The 22,082-nt window shown below is 41.4% G+C and overlaps 2 protein-coding genes across 2 annotated transcripts in view; one reads left to right on the plus strand and one right to left on the minus strand.

Annotated features, from left to right (window-relative positions):
* Positions 1-248: 248 nt before the first annotated feature.
* LOC103996632 (serine carboxypeptidase-like 45) lies at positions 249-3,317 on the plus strand. Its single transcript, XM_009417580.3, has 10 exons — positions 249-654; positions 903-1,004; positions 1,142-1,237; positions 1,478-1,570; positions 1,648-1,727; positions 1,802-2,083; positions 2,166-2,290; positions 2,457-2,549; positions 2,638-2,755; positions 2,852-3,317. Exons 1-10 carry the CDS (start codon positions 402-404, stop codon positions 3,011-3,013), a joined length of 1,404 nt encoding a protein of 467 aa, XP_009415855.2. The 5' UTR covers positions 249-401; the 3' UTR covers positions 3,014-3,317.
* An 851-nt stretch (positions 3,318-4,168) lies between these two features.
* The window catches only part of LOC135592286 (phosphatidylinositol-3-phosphatase myotubularin-1-like), a 36,676-nt gene continuing 18,762 nt past the window's right edge, over positions 4,169-22,082 (minus strand). The window contains exons 7-19 of the mRNA XM_065081661.1: positions 14,765-15,051; positions 14,548-14,621; positions 14,345-14,405; positions 14,185-14,244; positions 13,828-13,927; positions 13,330-13,443; positions 12,543-12,712; positions 8,594-8,678; positions 7,980-8,210; positions 6,244-6,303; positions 6,070-6,134; positions 5,249-5,528; positions 4,169-5,107 (exon numbers count right to left, since the gene is read on the minus strand). Of these exons, the coding sequence (XP_064937733.1) occupies positions 4,592-5,107; positions 5,249-5,528; positions 6,070-6,134; positions 6,244-6,303; positions 7,980-8,210; positions 8,594-8,678; positions 12,543-12,712; positions 13,330-13,443; positions 13,828-13,927; positions 14,185-14,244; positions 14,345-14,405; positions 14,548-14,621; positions 14,765-15,051 (2,103 nt within the window). The 3' untranslated portion in view covers positions 4,169-4,591. The remainder of the gene's footprint in view (positions 5,108-5,248; positions 5,529-6,069; positions 6,135-6,243; positions 6,304-7,979; positions 8,211-8,593; positions 8,679-12,542; positions 12,713-13,329; positions 13,444-13,827; positions 13,928-14,184; positions 14,245-14,344; positions 14,406-14,547; positions 14,622-14,764; positions 15,052-22,082) is intronic.

Below are 22,082 nucleotides of genomic sequence, written 5' to 3' on the forward strand. Positions count from 1 at the left end.
GAAAGCCAACTTTCCACCCTCCATCTCAAAGCCTGGTGGTCAATCATGTGACCTTAAATTGGTTTTTTGTTGGACCATGGAGCAGTGAATCTGTCATAAGGTTTGTAGCTAACACTGGTGTTGTTTATGATGCTGGGTGTGCCATTTTCAACATCAAGCACAGTGACAAGAATGCATTTAGTCTGCATCACGCCACTGCCTCTCTTATCACTTAGCTGGGCTTTGGTCAACAGCAAACTAGGGAGGGAAAAATAGCACAGTGTAGATGGAGAAAAAGGAAAAGGAAACCAGTCCCAGAGGACATCTTGCCTATATATATTTACACACCATCTCCCCTTAGCCACCACCGCTTGCCCAAAACACCTCCTCTTCCTCAGCCTCCTCTCTCGGGCTCTGCAAACATGCATTCTCCAGCGTGGGAGGCCATCATAATGGCTGCAATTCTTGTTCAGGTTTGCTTCTCCAGGGGGTTGCAGCCCAATCCAGCCGTCCCAGATAGAATCACCAAGCTGCCTGGGCAACCCCAGGTTACCTTCCAGCAATTCTCAGGTTATATTACGGTGGATGAGTTGCGGAAGAGGGCTCTTTTCTACTACTTTGTGGAAGCAGAGATGGATCCATCCTCAAAGCCCCTTGTTCTCTGGTTGAACGGAGGTAATGCAACATCATTTTCATTGCGGTGTTCCTGTAGTTGACATGCTTCTCTAAAAAAGCAACTTTAGCTTCTGCGGGATTTAAAGAGAATTTTGGAATGGAGCATAGGATGGATTTCCATAAGAAATATGAAAAGATGAAAATTTTCCCTTCCGGTTTTTCGAAATATGACTGCCACAAAGCTAATGGGAAAAGGGAAAGAAGTTCCTACCTTTCCGACGGCTAATGTGATCGGTTTATCTGTGCAGGGCCTGGTTGTTCTTCCCTGGGGGTCGGGGCATTCTCTGAAAACGGACCTTTTAGACCAAGCGGACAAGTGCTGGTTAGAAATGAGTATAGCTGGAACAAAGGTAAAAGGCTGCACCGACCTGAAATTTCTCCCTTGGATCTTTTTTCTTGTGAGAGTTGCTTCTTTGAATCGTTGCAATATTTTTGTTGGGTTTTGATTCAGGGAGACGTGCGGTAACACATTTGCTGTGATTTGCAGAGGCAAATATGTTGTATTTGGAGGCTCCGGCAGGAGTTGGATTCTCTTATTCTGGGGACTCTTCCTTCTATGATGGGGTGAATGATAAGAAGACAGGTAGGTTTCCTGTCATCTAAAGCAAATGTGTGTTCACGGTCGAGAGATATCATCGGAATAAATCTCTGGCTTTCAGCAAGTATCCGATGATAATGTCTGCAACTTGCTTCTTAGCAGTCCTTATAGGAAAATATTATTTGATTTGGACTACCTTTGCATGTTATTCTCACAGACAACATTGTGATGTTGTTGTTAGTGACTTCTTCTTCTTCTTCTTTTCTATGTTTTGGGTTTGTCAAGCCTGGGATAATTTGGTGTTCCTGCAACGGTGGTTCAATAAGTTCCCAGGGTACAAGAACAGGGACTTGTACATAACAGGAGAAAGCTATGCAGGTGACAATTGTTCTTCCTTTCCTACATAACCAAGAGCTTTCTTTTGGGTCTCAATATCTCGAAATTCCTTTTATCAGGTCATTACGTCCCGCAGCTGGCCCAACTCATGGTTGAATTCAACAAGAAGGCCAAAATATTCAATCTCAAAGGAATTGCTGTAAGTTTTTTGACAGTTTGTTTCGATCTTACTCGACTGTATTGCGGGCATAAACTAATTGCTGCCTGCCACAGATGGGTAATCCTGTTCTTGAATTCGCAACCGACTTCAATTCGAGAGCAGAATTTTTCTGGTCCCATGGATTGATATCAGACTCGACTTACAGAATATTCACTTCTGCTTGCAACTACTCGCGCTACGTGAGCGAGTACTATAGAGGCTCGCTTAGCCCGGTTTGTGCAAGAGTCATGAGCCAAGTGACAAGGGAAACAAGTAGATTTGTTGACAAATATGATGTTACCCTAGACGTGTGCATATCATCGGTTCTTTCACAGTCCCTGGTCCTCAGTCCTCAAGTAGGTTTATATCTGTTTGCCGGCCCATGGCCTACTTTCACCTTGATACCTGTTTCTGAGCTAGATTTTGTCTGTGCTGCAGCAAGTTCCGGAGAATATTGATGTGTGTATCGAGGATGAAACAGTGAATTATCTCAACCGGAAAGATGTGCAGGATGCTCTCCATGCCCGCCTGACTGGAGTGACAAAATGGACAGTCTGCAGCAGGTATCGATGGTCACTTGGCCTATCGAACAACATAATATGAAGTTTCGTGATTTTACTTGAAATGTCATGTGAAGTATAACATGAGTTGTCAGCTCTTATTCATCGTCCGTAGTCTTGAGCACTTTAGCTTGCATCTTGGAGTGCATAACTTGATGTTTCAATGCAGTGTCCTTCAATATGAGCTGCTTAACCTGGAAATACCCACAATAACTCTTGTCGGCTCCCTTTTGAAGGCCAGAATCCCAGTGTTAGTGTACAGGTAACTAAATATTCATTTCACTGATGCTACATCTATTTAATGGGCCTTTCCAAGTGGAAGAGAACTTATGTTTCTTTTTCTTCACCAGTGGTGATCAAGATTCTGTCATACCTTTGACTGGGAGTCGAACTCTTGTTCAGAAGTTGGCGAATGAAATGGGACTGAAGACGACAGTTCCTTACAGGGTTTGGTTTGAGGGGAAACAGGTGAACGCGGAATCCATGTAGCTGTTTATCGAAGTGATATGGTCCGTTTCCGTGAAGCTCATATCGGTTCTTAATTCCCCTTGATGACTTTGACAGGTTGGCGGATGGACTCAGGTGTACGGCGATATGCTTTCTTTTGCGACAATCAGAGGAGCTTCTCATGAAGCTCCGTTCTCGCAGCCCGAGCGTTCCCTTGTGCTCTTCAGATCTTTCCTACAAGGCAGACCACTACCAGAGACGTTCTCGGGGTTTCCCTGACAAGAAGCTGAGAACAAGGCTTGTGTGTCTTATGTAATTACATGAGAGTTTAGCATTCATCAACTTGGTTCTTCTGAAACTTTGAGTTTGAGAAGTAGCGTGAAGGAGCACAAGAATTTGTGTTCTTGGTCAGCTACCAGCTTTCTGTGAGGTGATTGTCTCATGAACATATCGCGACATATTAATGGCGACCGGCAATCGTTGCTTCTAAAATTGTAATCTTTCTCAGTTCTAAAATCGATGCATTGTGTAGAGGAATGGACTATCATGTTTATCAAGGAAAAGCTCGAAATTGATTTGTGTACTTGAAAGTGTACCGAGTTGATGTGTAATGTCATTTTCCTCGTAAGAAATGATTTGGTTTGTGGATCAACTTGTGAATGTTGCAGAGGAGGACTCTGATATAATATTCAATTTAATCTCTCCCGACACACAATTCTCTTGAGACTCCAACAACATTGAAGGAATGATTTGGCACAGGTTGTGTTTTATTCAGAAAATTAGTGAAATAGAAAGACAACATTGCATAGCACATCTCAAGACAACGTTTTAGGAGAAACAATAATCAAACAAAATTTTGAGAATTGGGATGCAAAATTAAACAAAAATAATAATAGTAGAACCAGGTAAAATACCATTTACATATTAAGAACTAGGGGCAAATTGAAATTTAGATTGGAAGGCCACGGTCGATGCAATTAGGATCTTTATGTGAATCGAGTACTGCCAATTTGAGGTAAGGATAGATGATATTGGCTTTTGATAATACCAATGTGTGTATGCTAAGCCCATCTAGATATCACAAACATAACATTTGCTTTCGTCCTAAACAACCATAGAACATCATATCGATATAAGATACACCATTCAAAGGTCCAACAGTCTTGAACAAATTTGAAATATGAATCGGATTCTTGGAAGAGTTTTGACTGTGTAAATTCTACCTTTGGTTGTGGATGCGCCATTGATAGACATTGTTTCTAATAAAACCAAGAACTAATGCACTGACTATAAAACCTTCAGTTGTTCTACATTTAACTTTGCTAACCAAAATAATCACCTACGTGAATGAATTCAACTGAATTCTTCCCAATGTTGGAGAACATGTTTTGTAACTTGTACATCTCCACGCAGTCTTAAAAGTCTCATGCACCATTTTGTAACTTGTACATCTTATTGATTTTATTTGAGAACAATATCATATTAGCAAATGTAGCACATATGATTCTATCAAAGAACTGTCAACGATGCTACACCCAGGGGGGTATATATTCTTTTGGAGAACCTATGCACATACGACGAGAAATTTACAATGTCCCTAAATCTGCGGTTCCTTTCGGGACCACCCAACATGGTTAAGCGAAAGACAGACGGACACATGCACTTGCCGAGATGCATTGGAGTCTCATATTCCTCCGGCAACTCAGTAGGTATCAATCTGACCTAGTGTATCCATTGTGGAGTGCTTTTGACCTAACGTTCCTGCCTTCAGTTGCTGGGGGGTTCCGTTCTTCAGATCACCGGATGGAAGACACCAAAAAACAGAATTCCATAACAGGCATAATAGATTGTGGAACATTAATCTGCTCCGAAATAGCCATCATAAATGGAAAGCCTATCAAATGCATCGAAGTTGGCCTTCAAACCAACAAACTGACTACCGAATTGTGCGCATGCAGCATCTGGCCACTTGCAACCCTCTTTTGTGCGGAAGGGGCATATGTTCTCACATTCTGGGCTGATTTCACAGTTGGCGACCATGCTATCCTCTGTGGCTGAAATCGAAACAGACAGATCAGCCTTTTCATCAGGCTGTCCTCTAGCATCAGAGTCACTTCTGCCAGAATATGTCAACCCTTCTCTTGTTTCTGACCATGAGCTTCCTATACTCACCGCATCACTCTCACCTCTTAAGAAATGCACTTTACATCCAAGCGACTGTACTGCACGTTTTATAGCCAGACTTTCCCTGCTGGCTCTTTTAGCCATGGCTAAAGCCGAATTACGGAACTGTTTTTCTTTCTGCAATTCTGCTGTTAGCAAATCCAGACTTAATTGGAGCTCATTAACCTTCGATTCTGCAATCTCCTTTGCCTAAAACACACAAAGATGTTAACTTATTCAAGTAAGGGATCGCTCAAGATCGGAGACAAAAAACTTCATGGTCACTGTGTGTCATGTAGATGCAATGGAGTAAGGTATCACTGATGAAACTGAGCAAGTGTAAAAGAATACCTTAGCAATTTCAGAAAATTTCTTAGTCATGGTGCGCCACTGAGATTGAACCTCACCAGCTCCTGCTTCAGAAGGGCAAGCCCAGCGCAGATGGAATTCAGGCCATAGTGTGGGGGCTAATGCTGCTGCTGGAGGTAATAATGGACCATCATATTTCACTGGATCATAGAAAGGGTTATAGTGGACATGAGAGCCATCTTCAGGAGCATGTAACCGTGCTAAGTACATCCATATGCACCCACAAGCATCTGCAACACCATTTTGCTGCCTCTCCTTCTCACTTCATAATCAGCATGTTCAAGATTTCAGTAAAAGAAATGGAACAAACAATTATCTACACGTAAATCGCCATCATTTACAAGTTAAAACTATAATTAAATGCTGATGGTCACATATTATCTCTCGATACATCAGACAAGACCACCTATTGCCTCTAAATGTAAAATAAGAAATAAAAAAAACTTAGACAAAGTTAATAGCTTCGGACTTGCAGGTAATTGAAAGATCCACTTCAAGTTTTGGGCTATATTGTGAAAAACAGACTGATGGCCTCAGGGAAAAAAACAAAACTAACCGAAGAAATTATGGTTTCATGCAAAAACATGACATTTTATGCCAAACTATAAGCAAGCATTTACGTGCACCACAAACTTTGAGAAAAAACATGTCACAGTATTTTCGGATACATTGTCAAAAAATTAGTAACTAAATTCCATCAGATAAAACAGTATGATGCCATCTCCCATTACATCAGTCAAACTTATTGGAGCCCCTGAATGCAAATTGTATGCCCTTAACATTGTTTTTTCTGAAGTAAATACCTGTTGAATAAGAAGTTTCCAAAACGATAAGACAGCACACAGTCCAGAAAGTCAACCAGAAAAACCTATCAAACAAATATAATAATACATTAGACTTCCAGCTGGATCTCCATTGTTTTAACTCAGATTATCCAGTTTAGACAGAAATATATATTATGATAGAGGGAGACTTACTGAAGAAAACTGAAAAGCACATGGGTACATCCGTAATAGCTGTGAGACACAATCAATCCACTGCCAGGAGATCCCACAGAAAGAAAATGGTTCAGATGTCAATCCACTGTATGAGTTCACATATTCTCTCATCAATTAGCTTTTAGATTACTAAAAAATTCAGCCATAATTAAAGTTCAGAAGAGAGAAAAATTTGTCAGTCTAAATTGATGAAGGAGCACTCTTTTGATAGGGCTAATCAGAGGTTGTAAATGTATATGGCCTCGCAAAAGCAAAGTTTAAATAATCTTTTTATTAATAATATAAATAAGGATAGTCATTTTGAATATATAACTGAATTATAACAATGACTTTGCAACTAGCTTGTATCAATAAAAGTAACTCATTGCAAGCATTAAGCAAGTAACAACTATACAGTTGTAAAAGCAGCTAAGAATGTATGGCTAAGAGTAGAAAGCTCAAAGTGATCAGTGTATTCTTATCACAACCCAGGCCCGATGTGATAATTGATTCATTAACTTGTTGAATCTGAATCAACATAGTTCATAATCGAATCCTAACATGGTGCAGAAGAGATCTAGCCCAATAGTCGATCCGTATTATGGTGTGCCCTCTAACCTTGTCCATAAATAATCATTTTCCTACTTCAGTCTCTCACCGTAATAATACTCTCGATCCTGATACCATTTTATCATGACCCAACCCAAGGTGATAATTGATTCATTAAATTGTTGAGCCTGAATTATTAGCCCAAAATGGTTAAACTTGGCTCAGATATTATTTTATCATGATTCGACCTGATGTGATAAGTGATCCATTAACTTGACCATGAACTATTAGTCCAAACTATTTAAACCCAAACTAATGGTATTATGGTAGTAGAATCAGCTCTAATACCATTTTATCACGACCCGACCCAATGATAACTGATCCATTAACTTGTTGAGCCTCAACTATTGGCCCAAGATGCGTAAACCCAAGCTAATGGTGGTAGACCCATCTAGCCTCCATTCAAGTCATCTCCTGCTTCTGATGTGAGATTAAACCAATGTATCACATTTATCTTCTAAGTTACAACCTCCCATTAGAGCATGGAGCAACACATGGTAAGCATGGTGGAATCGTCACCAGACTTTGAGTCAAAAAGCAACCCCTCACTATTAAAATGTGGACCAGCTCGATCCATTTCAACTAACTCAAGCCTCATTCAACCAAAAACAAAACCCAGAAAAACCATCCACCTTATTCTAACTTCTAAGTAAAGAGAGAGGAAGTGATGATCAGCATCACCTTGAACTGCTGGCCAGGTTGGCAGCACCCTCTCATCGTGGGCAGCAGCCTCGTCTCCTTGTCATGAGCAATCTAGAGCTCTCAATCCTCGTCGCTCTTATGCTGCAGCAGCACATGAAGCCTTGTCTTCGAGGCGAGCTTTTTTCTTTAATATAAACTCAATCAAGGCGACTCGATGAACTTGAGTTGACTCGTTTGAGTCGATCATTCTTACTGAATCAACTCGCGAGTTAGGCCAATGCCACCATTTTTATATTTCAGCTACCAACCTGACTCACCAGGTCTGATCCAGGCCCTAAGATTGCATGATCCTATGGCCCTAATTGTGAGTTTGACAACCTTGGATCAAAGTTAAAAGAAAAAACACTTTGCTTTGTGTTTTTATGGCCCAATGACCTCATTTGTCCATCTTTAATAGAACAGAAGAAAAAGAAAAGCCAAAGTACCTGCAGAAAAATGGGAGAACAATTATTTGACGTTTGTCCATGTGTTGTGTTACCAGCTGAGGATGTGAACCCTGACCCTGAAGGCATTCGCAATGGTGACGATGACAAACTCCCAACAGAAGATTGCCTTGATAACTCTGAAGGTGTGTTGTTAATTCCAGACACTGTTGGAAATCCCATGCGGTCTGAAAATGGATGCCCAAATGCAAGCCAATCCTTTTCCACGAGTGCCTATAAGACGAAAATATAGAAGACTAAGCTTGCACTGTCTTGGTTAGCTCAATAACTGTCAACCAAAATATAACAGTGTCCGACATCAATATTCATGCTGACAAATTAGGATTAAAAAAACAGGATAGAGGAACAAAATTCAACAAATTCTCATGGTATCTCAGTAAAAACTCAACACTGAAAAGTGTCAGAGTGACACTATACAATCATTAAATTCAACTTAAAAGAGCAGCTAACCATGGAATATTCAAAGCTTGATATTGGAATTTTTGTCAAGTATTTTATTTAGCATTATTGCCAAAAAAATGACAATACAGACAAAAAGCTAAAGAAAGGCAATTGTAGAATACACAACAAAAATCTTCATATAAACAGTAAGGTACCTGGAATCCTTCAATCGTCCGATAGAATGGATCAAGCAACACACTAGCAAGTGAGACCAATTGAGTTGTTCTATCCCATCCATCGCTAGAAAATAAACATCATCATCTTTCAGATACTAATATCTAAAAATTTATGAAAGGCAATAGACAGCAAACGTAAAGGACTTCATACATGTAGAAGTATCAAAGAACAAATTTATGTCAGTGACCTGCTATACTTTTCCTTCTTTGACATACGCATAGAGTGAAAATAAGGGCACACAACAGATATATTAGGCTAAGAATATTATTCCTTTATTACATGAACTCACGATTAAAAACCATTATTATTGAGAATCCTCAGATATAGATTTCAAAACTCATAAGGATAAACAAAGAACTAAGGATTCCAGTTTCAGGTCCCAGACTCATACTCGTCCATGGCCAGACCAGTATTGGTCTAGTCCATGCTGACGGACTAACATACAGTATGCCAATATATACCATGATACCCGGGGGAAGGTAAGAAGAAAAGAAGTACTGGGAGGTCCAACAACAGAGGAGAAGCAGGCCTATGTTGCCTTGCAACTCCACGTATGTGTGCAAGCTCTTAGGCATCAGGGTTCAGAAAAAATAAAAGCTAGACCATACAGCTGAAAAGTGGAGGCCCATATCTTTATTCATGTCCGAATGAGACAAAAAGTCAGTACAAACCGTTCTGAGCAAAATTGAGTTCCTTGCAAAGAATAAACAATGATTATGAACAGGAACAACTGTTAAATGATATTTTTCCTATCAATTTTACTTAAAGCCAATTGTGATTTTAGAGTTTATCTTTTCCTATCTTTTTTATTTTATATCCATGATAGACATTGATGGCCATAACTACTCATAAGTTTCTAATACTAATTTGTTTTTAGTGCTAATAATTAGAAACAAGGTATGCTGAATAGAAGGGCATTTTGCTTCTTGTTTGTCTAGAGACCTTTAAGCATAATTCAGACCAACAAAACATGAAGGTTTGAATTGCTTCTGACATCTGCATCCTCGTATCTGTTTGATACAACACAGTATGATACTTGAGGAGTACCAGTTAGATATTTCATCAAACTCTTTTATATAATTATAAAAAGATCAGATATTTTTAGGATATTTATAGATTTTTTATAGAACTTTGATTTTATTGTTTTCTATTATTATAGAGATGGATCATTATTAGATAGAACATCTACATAATTGTATTATGCCTCAAATTATAAGTTCATTACAATATGTTCTTGCTATCTTTTTTTTTTTATCTAATACTATGTCACCGAAAGTATATTTTATAAAGACCAGATTATGAATGCTAAAATTGCTTATTATTATTTGTCACGATATATAACTACCTATTATAACATGGTAAATAATGTCAATATTTGTCATATATGATATTATATATCTAACATATATTAAATTGTATATCTATCTTTTATCATATCTTTCTTTAAGAATTATATCTATTTTTTATCATATCTTCAAGGATTGATGTCTAAGCATAATTGCAACATGGTGTACTGGTATCTCATTTCTATATCCATGCTCGATAGATTTCAACACTCACAAGAACCAAAATAAAGTAAGAATTTAAAAAGCAGAAGGCAATCTTGCACAAATTTTCAAGGAGTAATGAAACGTGAGAATGCTATGTGAAGAACACTTAAATTGTCACTGTACTTCTAAAATTTTGGCAACATTGATCACTGGGGCATCAGGACTACTTATGTGGTTGAATGCCAATACCTAGAACTAGATGAAAAAAATTTATATACGACTTGGCCATAAAACACGGCAATGTAGCTAGGTTAATTGTCATGTCATATGACCCATCTTCCTCTTCTTCCTTCTCCACCTTTTATTTCTCCACACTTTTTTTTTCATAGGTTGTTAAATCAGAAATTGGAATCAGGACCAACTAGCAGTGAAATGCTAGTACCGGCTGGATTAAATTAAAAAAAGTGGAATTTACAAAAAAAAAAGCACAGAATATGTTTTCATTTTATTTTACATGGAATCATTCATTTTAAGCTTTTAAAATCACTTGTTGATATCATTTTAAGCTGATACTGTTAAAAGATAAGTTAGTCATAAATAATTATGTATATTCTAAATTCTTTATAATTTTATAAATTAGAATATTAAGTATAATCTACTGAATATCATATATTGTTTTTTTATTCCCTTAATTTAATATTTGCTAATAATCTATGTTTAATTATTTTGGTTATTTTTAATTATATATTTTCTACGAAAAATTATAATATTTTAGTCAACTTATAAATATAAGGTATGTCATCTACGGCTTATCCAATACCCATCCATCTAGCTGATTGTGTAGTGGTATCCCACTTGAGTCTAATCCCTAAAACCAATAAAGGAATTGGTAAAAGACAGATCAATCCTAAAATTAAGCATATAAACTAAGTAATGGTGTACTAATTAATAAAAAAATATTTTTACTTATTAAATTTTGTTGTTTTAGTTAAATGTCAACTGATATTTATTTTTCAATTGTTTATTCCTACATAGAAATGTTATGAATGGTCCCTTCAAAACCACCAAAAGTCTCTTTAGATCTCAACTATCAGCCAATTAAAATAAAAAAAAGATCTCATAAGTTGAATTGACAAAAACAGACCAACAGTTCAAGTAATTCAAAGAGGGAATGGGATGGATGGTTTTGGAGGGACCCCTTTTGGGCTTCTTAACACTAAGAACAGAAGCATGGGTAGGTAGGCACTCAGGCAGTCATAAACAGAGTTGGCGGCCAGCACAGTAGTTATTGCATGGCAGTTTTCCTGTTTTTCTACCATCCTCTGTCACCCCACTCCTTCGATTATCCCCCTCTTTCTTCTTCTGTTCTCTTTTCTCTTTCCATTTTTTCCTTTTTTAAACATTTAGACCATACTGGAAGTAGATTCTCTATCAAAATTAACCAGAATCTGTATCTGTCCATTCCAACGAATTTGACTGGTTCCCAGATCTCTCCTGGCCAATTCTAGATCATTTGGTAATTATTCCAAGAAATCTGAAATTCTAGGATCAAAAGCTGTCAATCCTGATTTAAAAAACTATTTTTTTCCTCCTTACCTTCCTCATCTTCTCATTCTAATTGTTACCTAGACAAAAGATCTTGTAGATGATGCCCCCATCTCCTTCTCTTGGAGCAGATTTAGGGCCTGGAGGGAAGGAGTGGATAGGATGTGTGTGTTTAGACTTGACACAAATCAACAGAATCTTGGCGATGTTGGGGGTAAGGATGATGGATTCATTAAACAGCACATAACTTGACTGGTCTCTGTTAGTGCCAGATAATCGAGTGTCCAGCCACCTATGTTTAAATGGTTCAATTTTAATTCGACATAGGGAGAACATTTGCCACAATTGACCAAAAAGTTGGAGGGCTAAAGTTGGAGGAACTAAAAGTGCTACAAAATTGACCAAAAACAATTTGTTGCAGAACTAACTTCAATACAGTACAGGGATGATTAGTGTCATTACTCATATTTAGTAATGATAAAATGAATAAAGTATATAAATGCCCAAGATAATTAGCTTACCTAAAAGCAAACAGTTGCCTCTATCATGGATTCTGAAACTATTGCATAAATACAAATTGTATTTTCCATTCGACAACAAACTATAAAAGAATCCACAAAAGAAAATTGTGCATATCCATCTTCAACTGGTTCTGGCAATTCAGTTCAAACTTATATCATTCAGATATTCAAGGAATTCACTATGCTGATTCTCATCTAGATTTTCAGCTTCCGAAACCATCAGCATGGAGTTTACTGTAATTCCAATTCTCTAATTAACATCTAACAAATTTGGAAAGTGTGGCTAACAACTGATTTGTAATTACCATTGAAGTCTAAAGAAAAATATCCATAACAAAAACACAAAAGCAGAGTCAAAAGAGACATGTAACCTGCAGTGCACAAGAACTGAAGCAGATTCCAGGGCAACACGTGCAGCAATCCAAGCAGAACCAGCCAGCAAGCTTTGTACATGGATTAACCAGCCAGTATCACCAAGGGTTGAAACAGATGCAGACATACTGCTTAGGTTGCCACCACCCCATGACCACCCACCATTTCTCTGTATGATAAAGATGTGATATATCAAGAAACAGCACTTACAAGAAAAGGAAGTAAATGCTTGAAATGCATGATAAGAATGCTGGCAGAGTTGCTATATCTAATTTTATCCATGAATTTCATTTGGAAGAGGATAAAGGGAGACAATTAGACAAGGTGAGAAGGCAAATGAGAGGAGATCATTTAAGCTTTGACCTCAACTTCACCCATATATTATCTCTTGGCTAGAACTTAATCCCGAGATTAGAAAAAATTGCAAACCAAAAACCAATTCTATGAGCTAACTCTCTCCTTATTATACTTCTATAATATCACTCTTCCAAGATCCAACGAAGTGCCTTTCTACTCTTAAATTCAAGGACCCATGAAGGTGCATATCCAGCAAAAATTTGTCTTAAGAGCAAGTTCCTTATTGACCAATCCTTGGACATGTAGAACAGCATAATCCAGACTAAGGAAGATGATCTAGGTAAAATCAAATCAGACCTATGTTTTATGCTTTACATAAACAAGATCAAATAATCAAATGTACCTTTCAGCATACTATTGCAACATAAATAGACCAATAAAGCAAAAAAATGCTGGTCAAGAAGATAATAAAAAGGATCAGTGACTCACCAAGAAAGATGACATTCCATCTGATGATGTTGTGCCATGGGTATCCAAATAATCTCTAAGGCGAGCAAGACTCTCCCTCATGGTATGGATGTTCTCAATACCAAAGAAAACAACCTCAAAAGGATCAAATAAACAAAAGTTAGTACAGAAGGCATGAAATAGCCCTTTGAAAAAATTGCCTGAAGCAATGTGAACACCAATCTGATGCTGGTTTCAGTAAACTGTGGGACTAGTACGGTACCACTATACTGGGAGGTACACTAACCTACATTATCAGATATCAGTGAATGGAATAAAATAAAATAAAATTAATGTTATTGAATAGGTACCAAGTTGTACATTCTAATTCTGGTACTTCAGTCAGTCAAATTGGTAAACACCAGTTGTTACAGACTTGTCCAACCAACAAGAAACCTTTCAGCTGATTATGCATGTCCAATTTCCTCCACTCACGACTACATATTGATCCCAGTTATTGAGAGCACTCTAGATACAAACCTCAGATTGGAAATAATTGGATGAGGACTCAGAACCTCCTCCCATAGCGCCATTTGCAAGGGCATTCTTCCTAGGCCTTGCATCAGCAATATAGAGTTTCCTGAGAAAATATGGTTACATGCTTTAGTATAACTGCATTGTGAAAACCAAATAATTTTTCAAACTGTGGTGAATAGCAAATATATTCTTGCATGAGCAAACCATAGGATCAGTTATAATAAACTAAGATAGTATTATTGTGACAAAGATATAGATGCACATACTCAACCACAGCAGAGCTTAGACAGCAGCTAAGAAAGAAGCTTTTGAAGCAAAGTGTACAATAATAAAGATCTAAATCACAAACTAAGGTATTACCTCCGGGAACCCCTATGAGTAGTTCCACAAAGTGCGGCAACAAGCTTCTCATCTGCAGGACTGCAATCAATCTACGCAAGTGAATCACTCCTGTCTTCAACAAGTGAGCAATAGTAACTGAAGTAGACAAATTGAGAAAGTGATACAAAAAGAATATTACTTCCGCTGACTCATAAGACCAACTAATGGCTGTGACGATCGTGCAAGAACAGCTCCATTCTCTAGAAAATGTATCAGGGTTAGTTAACACAATTTCTGACATACATCTCGACATTCAACATGTGAGCATCTATTGTGTGTGTGCCTGTGCAAGCACTTGTGTAACAGAGAGAATCACGACAAATACATCAGTACCACACTTACCATGATTACACCATGAAATTACCGGAAATCGACACCTACCACGGAAACTAGAAACTTGCAGTAATTCTTCATCGCTATTGTCAAAAAAGCAAAAATAGACTTGTAAGGTCTAGGTCTCAATAAGCAAAAATAATTACTGAAGTGGCACATCTAATAAACAGATATGGGACCTAAAAAGTTCTGAGAGTTATGTACTTGGTGATAAGCAAGGAAGTACCATATGCTCTTTGGCACAATTAGTGCAAACGGGTATGTGGGGCACAATGTGTAACTGGAATTTATTGAAGTAATTCTCCACCAGTTATTGGACAGAGAGAGGCCATCTCCAATTCCAGTACTTGATGCATGGAAAGAACCTTTACCCAAAAGCCGATGATACTCTTTAAGTAACCGCAATTTTGGATCGTCATTCTTGAATGTTGAAGGACCACAAACAAACACGTAAAGATCCTTCAGTTTTTCTGGTTTCGTACACATACAAAGGGCATCAAACACAGCACGTCTCTGCAAAATGCAAGATTACCACAAGCTCTTAATACACACAAGAATGACCCTGTGCATTTGTATTTTAAGCACACATAAAAGTCTCATTATGCTGGTCAAAATGTGTAGAAATTATATCTAAAAAGATTATAATAGCTTATCGACATATTTGAGTAAAGTCAAAATCAAACATCGTAAACTGTCACCTATCAAATTAATGACTGAGAAAGGAGAACCCAAACTCATTTAACTCATAGTGAATTACCATGAATTTTCTACCAGCTATTGACTGTATGAACGGACAGGATTTTAATAATCCGACATGTGAGTACGTACCGGTCCGACAGGTTGTCGGTACGTGGACCGACTGTTACCGGTCCGAGAGTACTGTAGCACTGTAGCAGTGCACTGCTACAGTACTTGGTACACCCAGGTGTACCGCTTTGTCACGACATTAGCTGGTTTTGCCTAAGGCGTGCGGCACCCTCGCGCGTCCGTCCGCAAAGGTCAGCCTCCCCGAAGCCTCACATTGTCCCTTAGGACCAACAAAAGAGAGAACGGGTTAAAGAGAACGCCTCAATCGGGATCCACAAGCAAACATGTCCGAAAAACACTTCATAGACAATGCAAATTACAAACAGACTTTACAAGCTCTGAATAGTTGCACAACAAAGGGTAAAATGGTCCATTACAGACCGAAAAGCTCTCGCACGTGTCCACATGACACAACCTTTATTTACAAGCCTAAAGAGGCCACCAACCCAACTAACATGGGACTATTTAGCCTTCGGCCGCCCCTCTACCTGCTATACAAGGCATGAACATGCCAAAAGACAACGGACAAACATAAGCATTACATCCAACATCTTGTTTAGAAGTTTGTCCGTTACATTCTCCCCCACTTATCCCTTCGACGTCCTCGTCGAAGCCTTTGTGAACACTGCAACTCTTCGCCTTTGCTGAGTCTTCAATCTTCTGCTCCAGCTGCAATGCGCCTCCTGGCTCCCAGCTGCTCTCCGCTGTTGTTTCTGAGTAGTCGAACCTTTGATTCGCCATGCTGCTTCAACTCGCCAATGACTCTGACTCTGGTGTGGGGTTGGCTGAGTTGTATTGATCCTCGTTGATTCCTGCGGATCCACCAAATGAAGGAAAAGACCATCCTTACTGTGCCAGTCTCTTAAAAATTTCTAATGCTGCTTGAACTAGGTGGATGCTTGTTGGAGCTTTAACGAGCATCGTCTCGCAAACTTCTGAAGCTTTGGGTCCTTCCTCCACAAAATCTGCTCATTGACTCTTCTTTTAGTTAGTTGTCACATCCAAGTAGTTTCGCATCACTTCCGCTTTCGATTGGCATTTCGTTGGGAAATGAAGCGAACAATCTACTCTCAGTAGCACTGATCACCGTTGGTGAGGATTTGACAACTATTTTCTTCCATTATCTTCGAAGGGTCTTTGAACTTGTGCAGAGCTCCTCTGCTGGATAGATAAGAGAACTGGGGTACTCGGTTTCGCCCATTCTCTTAAGAGTTGAGAAGGCAAAGGTTACTTTGACTTCGCCCGCCTCCTCGAGGTTGTACTTCATGCATCGAGCTGGTTACTGGTCTTCGTCTGCTCTTTGCTCACACTTCTAAAGCACTTGAAGTGTTTGCACTCCTTGCGTTGAGTTAGCTACTGTGATTCACCTTCTCAATGCCATTGAACTTCTGGAATGCAGGAAGTTTTCACCCCAACTTGGAGTAATTCTCTAATAGATGAGGTCGCCTCTGGGATTGTACCGTCTTCTCCATCAACCCTGCCGCCTACTCCGCTAAGCAGCAAAGGTACAGCACCGCGTACTGCCTGCTTCGTTCCTTGGTCGTGCACTCTTGCATGACCCGAAGTCCTTCACTTACGGCAATCTTGATGAGAAACTTGTTGACACTGGTCTTACGAAGTTTCTTGGCCTCTGCCCTTCAGCCTTGTCTCGGTACTTGGAGATTGCCACTGCATGCTCCACCTCCTCGGCCCCTTTCACGACCAAGCGCTCTCCCTCCATGAGAGCAAGGGATCAATGACTTGCACGGAAGTCCCGCCTCTGCGGTACCATGGCGCTGCCATGCCCATGGCCCTACTATCCGTCGCCTCGCCTCTGTATCCCTTTTCTTCACAATCAGTAGAGATGTCTCCGTGGCACTCCTTTGAGTCCACCTCCATTCTAACTGATGCTTGATTTTGGGTAGCTAAGTCCCTCTGGACTCATCGTCGCTTCCTCGCCCCTTTCGACCCCCTGCTTCAACACCTCTGTGTTCTCCAAGCAGTCCGTTTGGTCGATGGAAAGACAGACTGCAACTCCCATGCATGGCCTCTGCCATCACGTTGTAGAGTTTGCACCGATTCTGTTCTCCTTAGCTTCCTTGGTAGCAACGTTCGCTTACTCGACCTTGTCCTCTGACTTGTCGGGCTCCCTTAAGCGAATATGAGCTTTGGAGCAGTCCAACTCTCCAGTTGCTTCGATCATACCTCTGCATGATCAAGTCCCTCCCATGGAACTCACTGGTACTTGCATTAGAACTTTTCCCTTGGTGGAACCCAGCCCCCATATGCTGATGACCAAGGTTTTCATCCGATGCAAAATTCGGTGCACGCCCGGAAGACCCGCCTCTGCGGTACCATGGCCTTCACTCCTTGAATCCATAGCCCTTCTTGCCGTCGTGTTGTTCACCAAAGCGGAGCTCCCAGTAGCTCCCGATCATACCTCCATATGATCTCATCCCTCACGGGACAATGTCGTGTGTGTCGCATTGCCACGAACTGTTCCACCACGATCCGCTGCACCATGTCGCCTCCTGGTGACATCTCCATTGCATTCAGATCTTTGTGGAATAAACTCAAATTGTGAACCCTCCATGTGTGGCCTCTGCCAATACATCGCAGGGTCTCCTCCACCTTCGATTTTGTTCACTCCTTTGGCAATCGACCTTCATCCACCCACTCTTGGGTCACACCCAGATGAAGCACCACTCTAGGGCAGTCCGTCGCCTAGTAGCTCCCGAAGTCCACCGACTTCACTGTAGTTTGTGCACCATTGTCTGGATCCTGGGCCTCTGCCCCTACCAGCACAATCTCCGCTGCGCACTGCTTCCTTCATGGCAACTTGAATGGCAACACTGTGGCATATTCTTCAAGAGTACCCGCCTCTGTGGCACTCCTCTGCATGATCAGTAGAAATGTCTCTGTGGCACTCCTCTGAGTTCACCTCCATTCTGACTGATGCTTGATTTCGGGTAGCTAAGTCCCTCTGGACTCGTCGTCGCTTCCTCGCCCCTTTCGACCCCCCTGCTTCAACACCTCTGTGTTCTCTAAGCAGTCCGTTTGGTCGATGGAAAGACAGACTGCAACTCCCATGCATGGCCTCTGCCATCACGTTGTAGAGTTTGCACCGATTCTGTTCTCCTTAGCTTCCTTGGTAGCAACGTTCGCTTACTCGACCTTGTCCTCTGACTTGTCGGGCTCCCTTAAGCGAATATGAGCTCTGGAGCAGTCCAACTCTCCAGTTGCTTCGATCATACCTCTGCATGATCAAGTCCCTCCCATGGAACTCACTGGTACTTGCATTCGAACTTTTCCCTTGGTGGAACCCAGCCCCCATATGCTGATGACCAAGGTTTTCATCCGATGCAAAATTCGGTGCACGCCCGGAAGACCCGCCTCTGCGGTACCATGGCCTTAACTCCTTGAATCCATAGCCCTTCCTGTCGTCGTGTTGTTCACCAAAGCGGAGCTCCCAGTAGCTCCCGATCATACCTCCATATGATCTCATCCCTCACGGGACAATGTCGTGTGTGTCGCATTGCCACGAACTGTTCCACCACGATCCGCTGCACCATGTCGCCTCCTGGTGACATCTCCATTGCATTCTGATCTTTGTGGAATAAACTCAAATTGTGAACCCTCCATGTGTGGCCTCTGCCAATACATCGCAGGGTCTCCTCCACCTTCGATTTTGTTCACTCCTTTGGCAATCGACCTTCATCCACCCACTCTTCGGTCACACCTAGATGAAGCACCACTCTAGGGCAGTCCGTCGCCTAGTAGCTCCCGAAGTCCACCGACTTCACTGTAGTTTGTGCACCATTGTCTGGATCCTGGGCCTCTGCCCCTACCAGCACAATCTCCGCTGCGCACTGCTTCCTTCATGGCAACTTGAATGGCAACACTGTGGCATATTCTTCAAGAGTACCCGCCTCTGCGTCCTCTTGCCCCGTGCTAAGACCTTCTGAACCCAACTTAGCCTCCGCAAATTGAGTCGCCTTAGTTCCTCCATCAAATGCTCCTCCGAGATAAGGTGCATGTGCCCAGAAGCTCCCTTCATCTTTGGCACCATGCAAGATGAGTCTGCTTCGTCAGAATGAAGGACCCATGGAACAACATGATCCTACCCTTGCCTCTGCAAGAGTTCATGTCTTTGACCTCTGTCTAAGGAAAGCACTGTGCTTCTGCTCCATGTTCCAACTTCTCTGCTGGCTTCCTTCATGCGGCTTGGGTACTTCGCCAAGTTACACCCAAGTTGCTCCGCTCCTCGTTTTTGCATTGAGTCGATGGTGGCCCTCACGCCCTCCATTCCACGGGTCAGCCCTCCCTTGAGTCCGATCTCCATATCGACTCTAAGTGTGCCTTCATTTAAGTTGCTTCAGGTCGCTCCCCCACTTGATCTCGCAATGCATCCACCAATGCATTCTCTCGAGCGAGATCATGCGACAACTCCTCGCCGCTTGCTCAGTCCATCGAGCTTCGTGAAGTTGTTGTTTGTGAGGTACTCCTCCTCAACATGTGAAGTCCGTCTCACATGATTCTCCCTCTGGAGTGCCGAGACTTATCCCTCCTAGATAACTGTCTCGTTGGAGCAACATCTCTCTTCGTTTCGGAGACCCCCATCCCCTTGGACTACTCCGATCTGCTGAACAAACTGTGCATTGTTCTGCCTCTTGCAAACGCACTTGCTAGATTGCGCCTCCACGTCAATACAGCCACCGCCGCACCCCTCAAGGCCTAGCAACATGCTAAACTCGTTGCACACTTCAGCCTCCTCCGGACGTATCCTTCACATGACGAAGAGAAAGTTTCAATGCTCCATGGCGCCGAGTCTCGGTCGCCTTGGGATGGCCACGAACATTCCATCGTCCGCATACAAGCCCATGCATGAGTACCAAATTCTTCGAGTTAGCAATTCCCCTCACCTCTGTGAGCTTTGCATAACTCTTTTGGTCGTTGAACAACTCATTCCACCTTGGATGGTCTCATTCTTGCCAAGCGCCTCGCTTGCCTAGAGCACCATCAAGTATAGTTGTCAACGTTGAGCCGTAGCTCAAACTCAGCCATCCCAACCTTTGTGCGCTCCGCATTCTTCCAAGCTTGCCTGTTCTCGTGGTGCCTCTTGCGCGAAGGGTTGGTCATTCCTCAAAATGCCAATGTTAGATGCCCGCTCCTCTGAGCGACTCTTTTCCCTACATCTCCATGCCCGTTTTCCCTCAAACGGTCGCGCGTGTGCTGACTGCCCTCGACGCAGCCCCGCTAGGTCCCCCACGTTTGCATGTCAAATGTTTCTATGAGTGCTTGTCCCGCTCTGATACCATATTGTCACGACCTTAGCTGGTTTTGCCTAAGGCGTGCGGCACCCTCGCGCGTCCGTCCGCAAAGGTCAGCCTCCCCGAAGCCTCCCATTGTCCCTTAGGACCAACAAAAGAGAGAACGGGTTAAAGAGAACGCCTCAATCGGGATCCACAAGCAAACATGTCCGAAAAACACTTCATAGACAATGCAAATTACAAACAGACTTTACAAGCTCTGAATAGTTGCACAACAAAGGGTAAAATGGTCCATTACAGACCGAAAAGCTCTCGCACGTGTCCACATGACACAACCTTTATTTACAAGCCTAAAGAGGCCACCAACCCAACTAACATGGGACTATTTAGCCTTCGGCCGCCCCTCTACCTGCTGTACAAGGCATGAACATGCCAAAAGACAACGGACAGATATAAGCATTACATCCAACATCTTGTTTAGAAGTTTGTCCGTTACAGCTTGGTACACCATACTGTACCGGTACCGAGCCCAGATCGAAATACCGGTACGGTACGGTATTGCGAACCTTGCATGTGACTACTACATAGATTCTGCAATTTCACCTGGTCCAATCCAGAAGTACACATACTGCTACGTAAACTTACAGCACCAAGCTTACAGAGTCTTAAGCTGACTGGTACCAAGTTGTGATGAACCTAGTGCCCAATGTTGGGTACACCTATACTTGTTTAACCATTTTTCACTTCTTTCCTCCTCTTCTTTCCCTAATGCTTCTCTTCTGTTCTCCTTCCTCTGCTCATCCAGACTGCTGCCTCCACGCCACCGCCACTCTTCTGTGTCACCACCTCTCCTCCATCACATGGCACTATCGCTCCACCTTTGCCTCCTCCTCTGTTTCTTCACCTCCAAAGTGATCCTTCCAAAATCAACTGATACCGACACTTGTTCCATTGCATGGTACCATACCATCTTGTCAACTGGACCAAGATTTTAATACTTGCTCAAAGCTATAGATCTACAATGAGAGGTTTGTAGGCCTTACGGACCATAAGACTAACTCAAAATATTAGCAGAGACCATTTAGATGAAATAAGAGTAGTTAGACCAAACCAAACTGAGAATAGGTCATGCTTGGCGTCTTTCTTTTGTGCATGAAATAGTTCCATTCTCCTCATATCTTTGTTGATTGTTTAGTTTATCAAAAACATCCATGTAAACTTGATACCCTCATGGTGATATTTTCAGTGCTTCCATATGCCAAATTTTATTTTATTACACTGCAAAAAATTACATAGATTAACTTGGCATTGTTATATCATAGGTATGCTCAAATGTGTGTTCTATGTAACTTGTTCTGGATACTCCACTCATTAGCTAAGTTGTCAGTCATATAAGAAGTATCAAACTACTGTACTACATCACCATAAAGTTCAGCAAACCTCGAAAGAAAGACCAGTAGAAAGGTAAGTTGTCCATCACATGAGAAA

Source organism: Musa acuminata, chromosome BXJ1-9 (assembly GCF_036884655.1).
Source record: "Musa acuminata AAA Group cultivar baxijiao chromosome BXJ1-9, Cavendish_Baxijiao_AAA, whole genome shotgun sequence".
Lineage (NCBI taxonomy): Eukaryota > Viridiplantae > Streptophyta > Magnoliopsida > Zingiberales > Musaceae > Musa > Musa acuminata.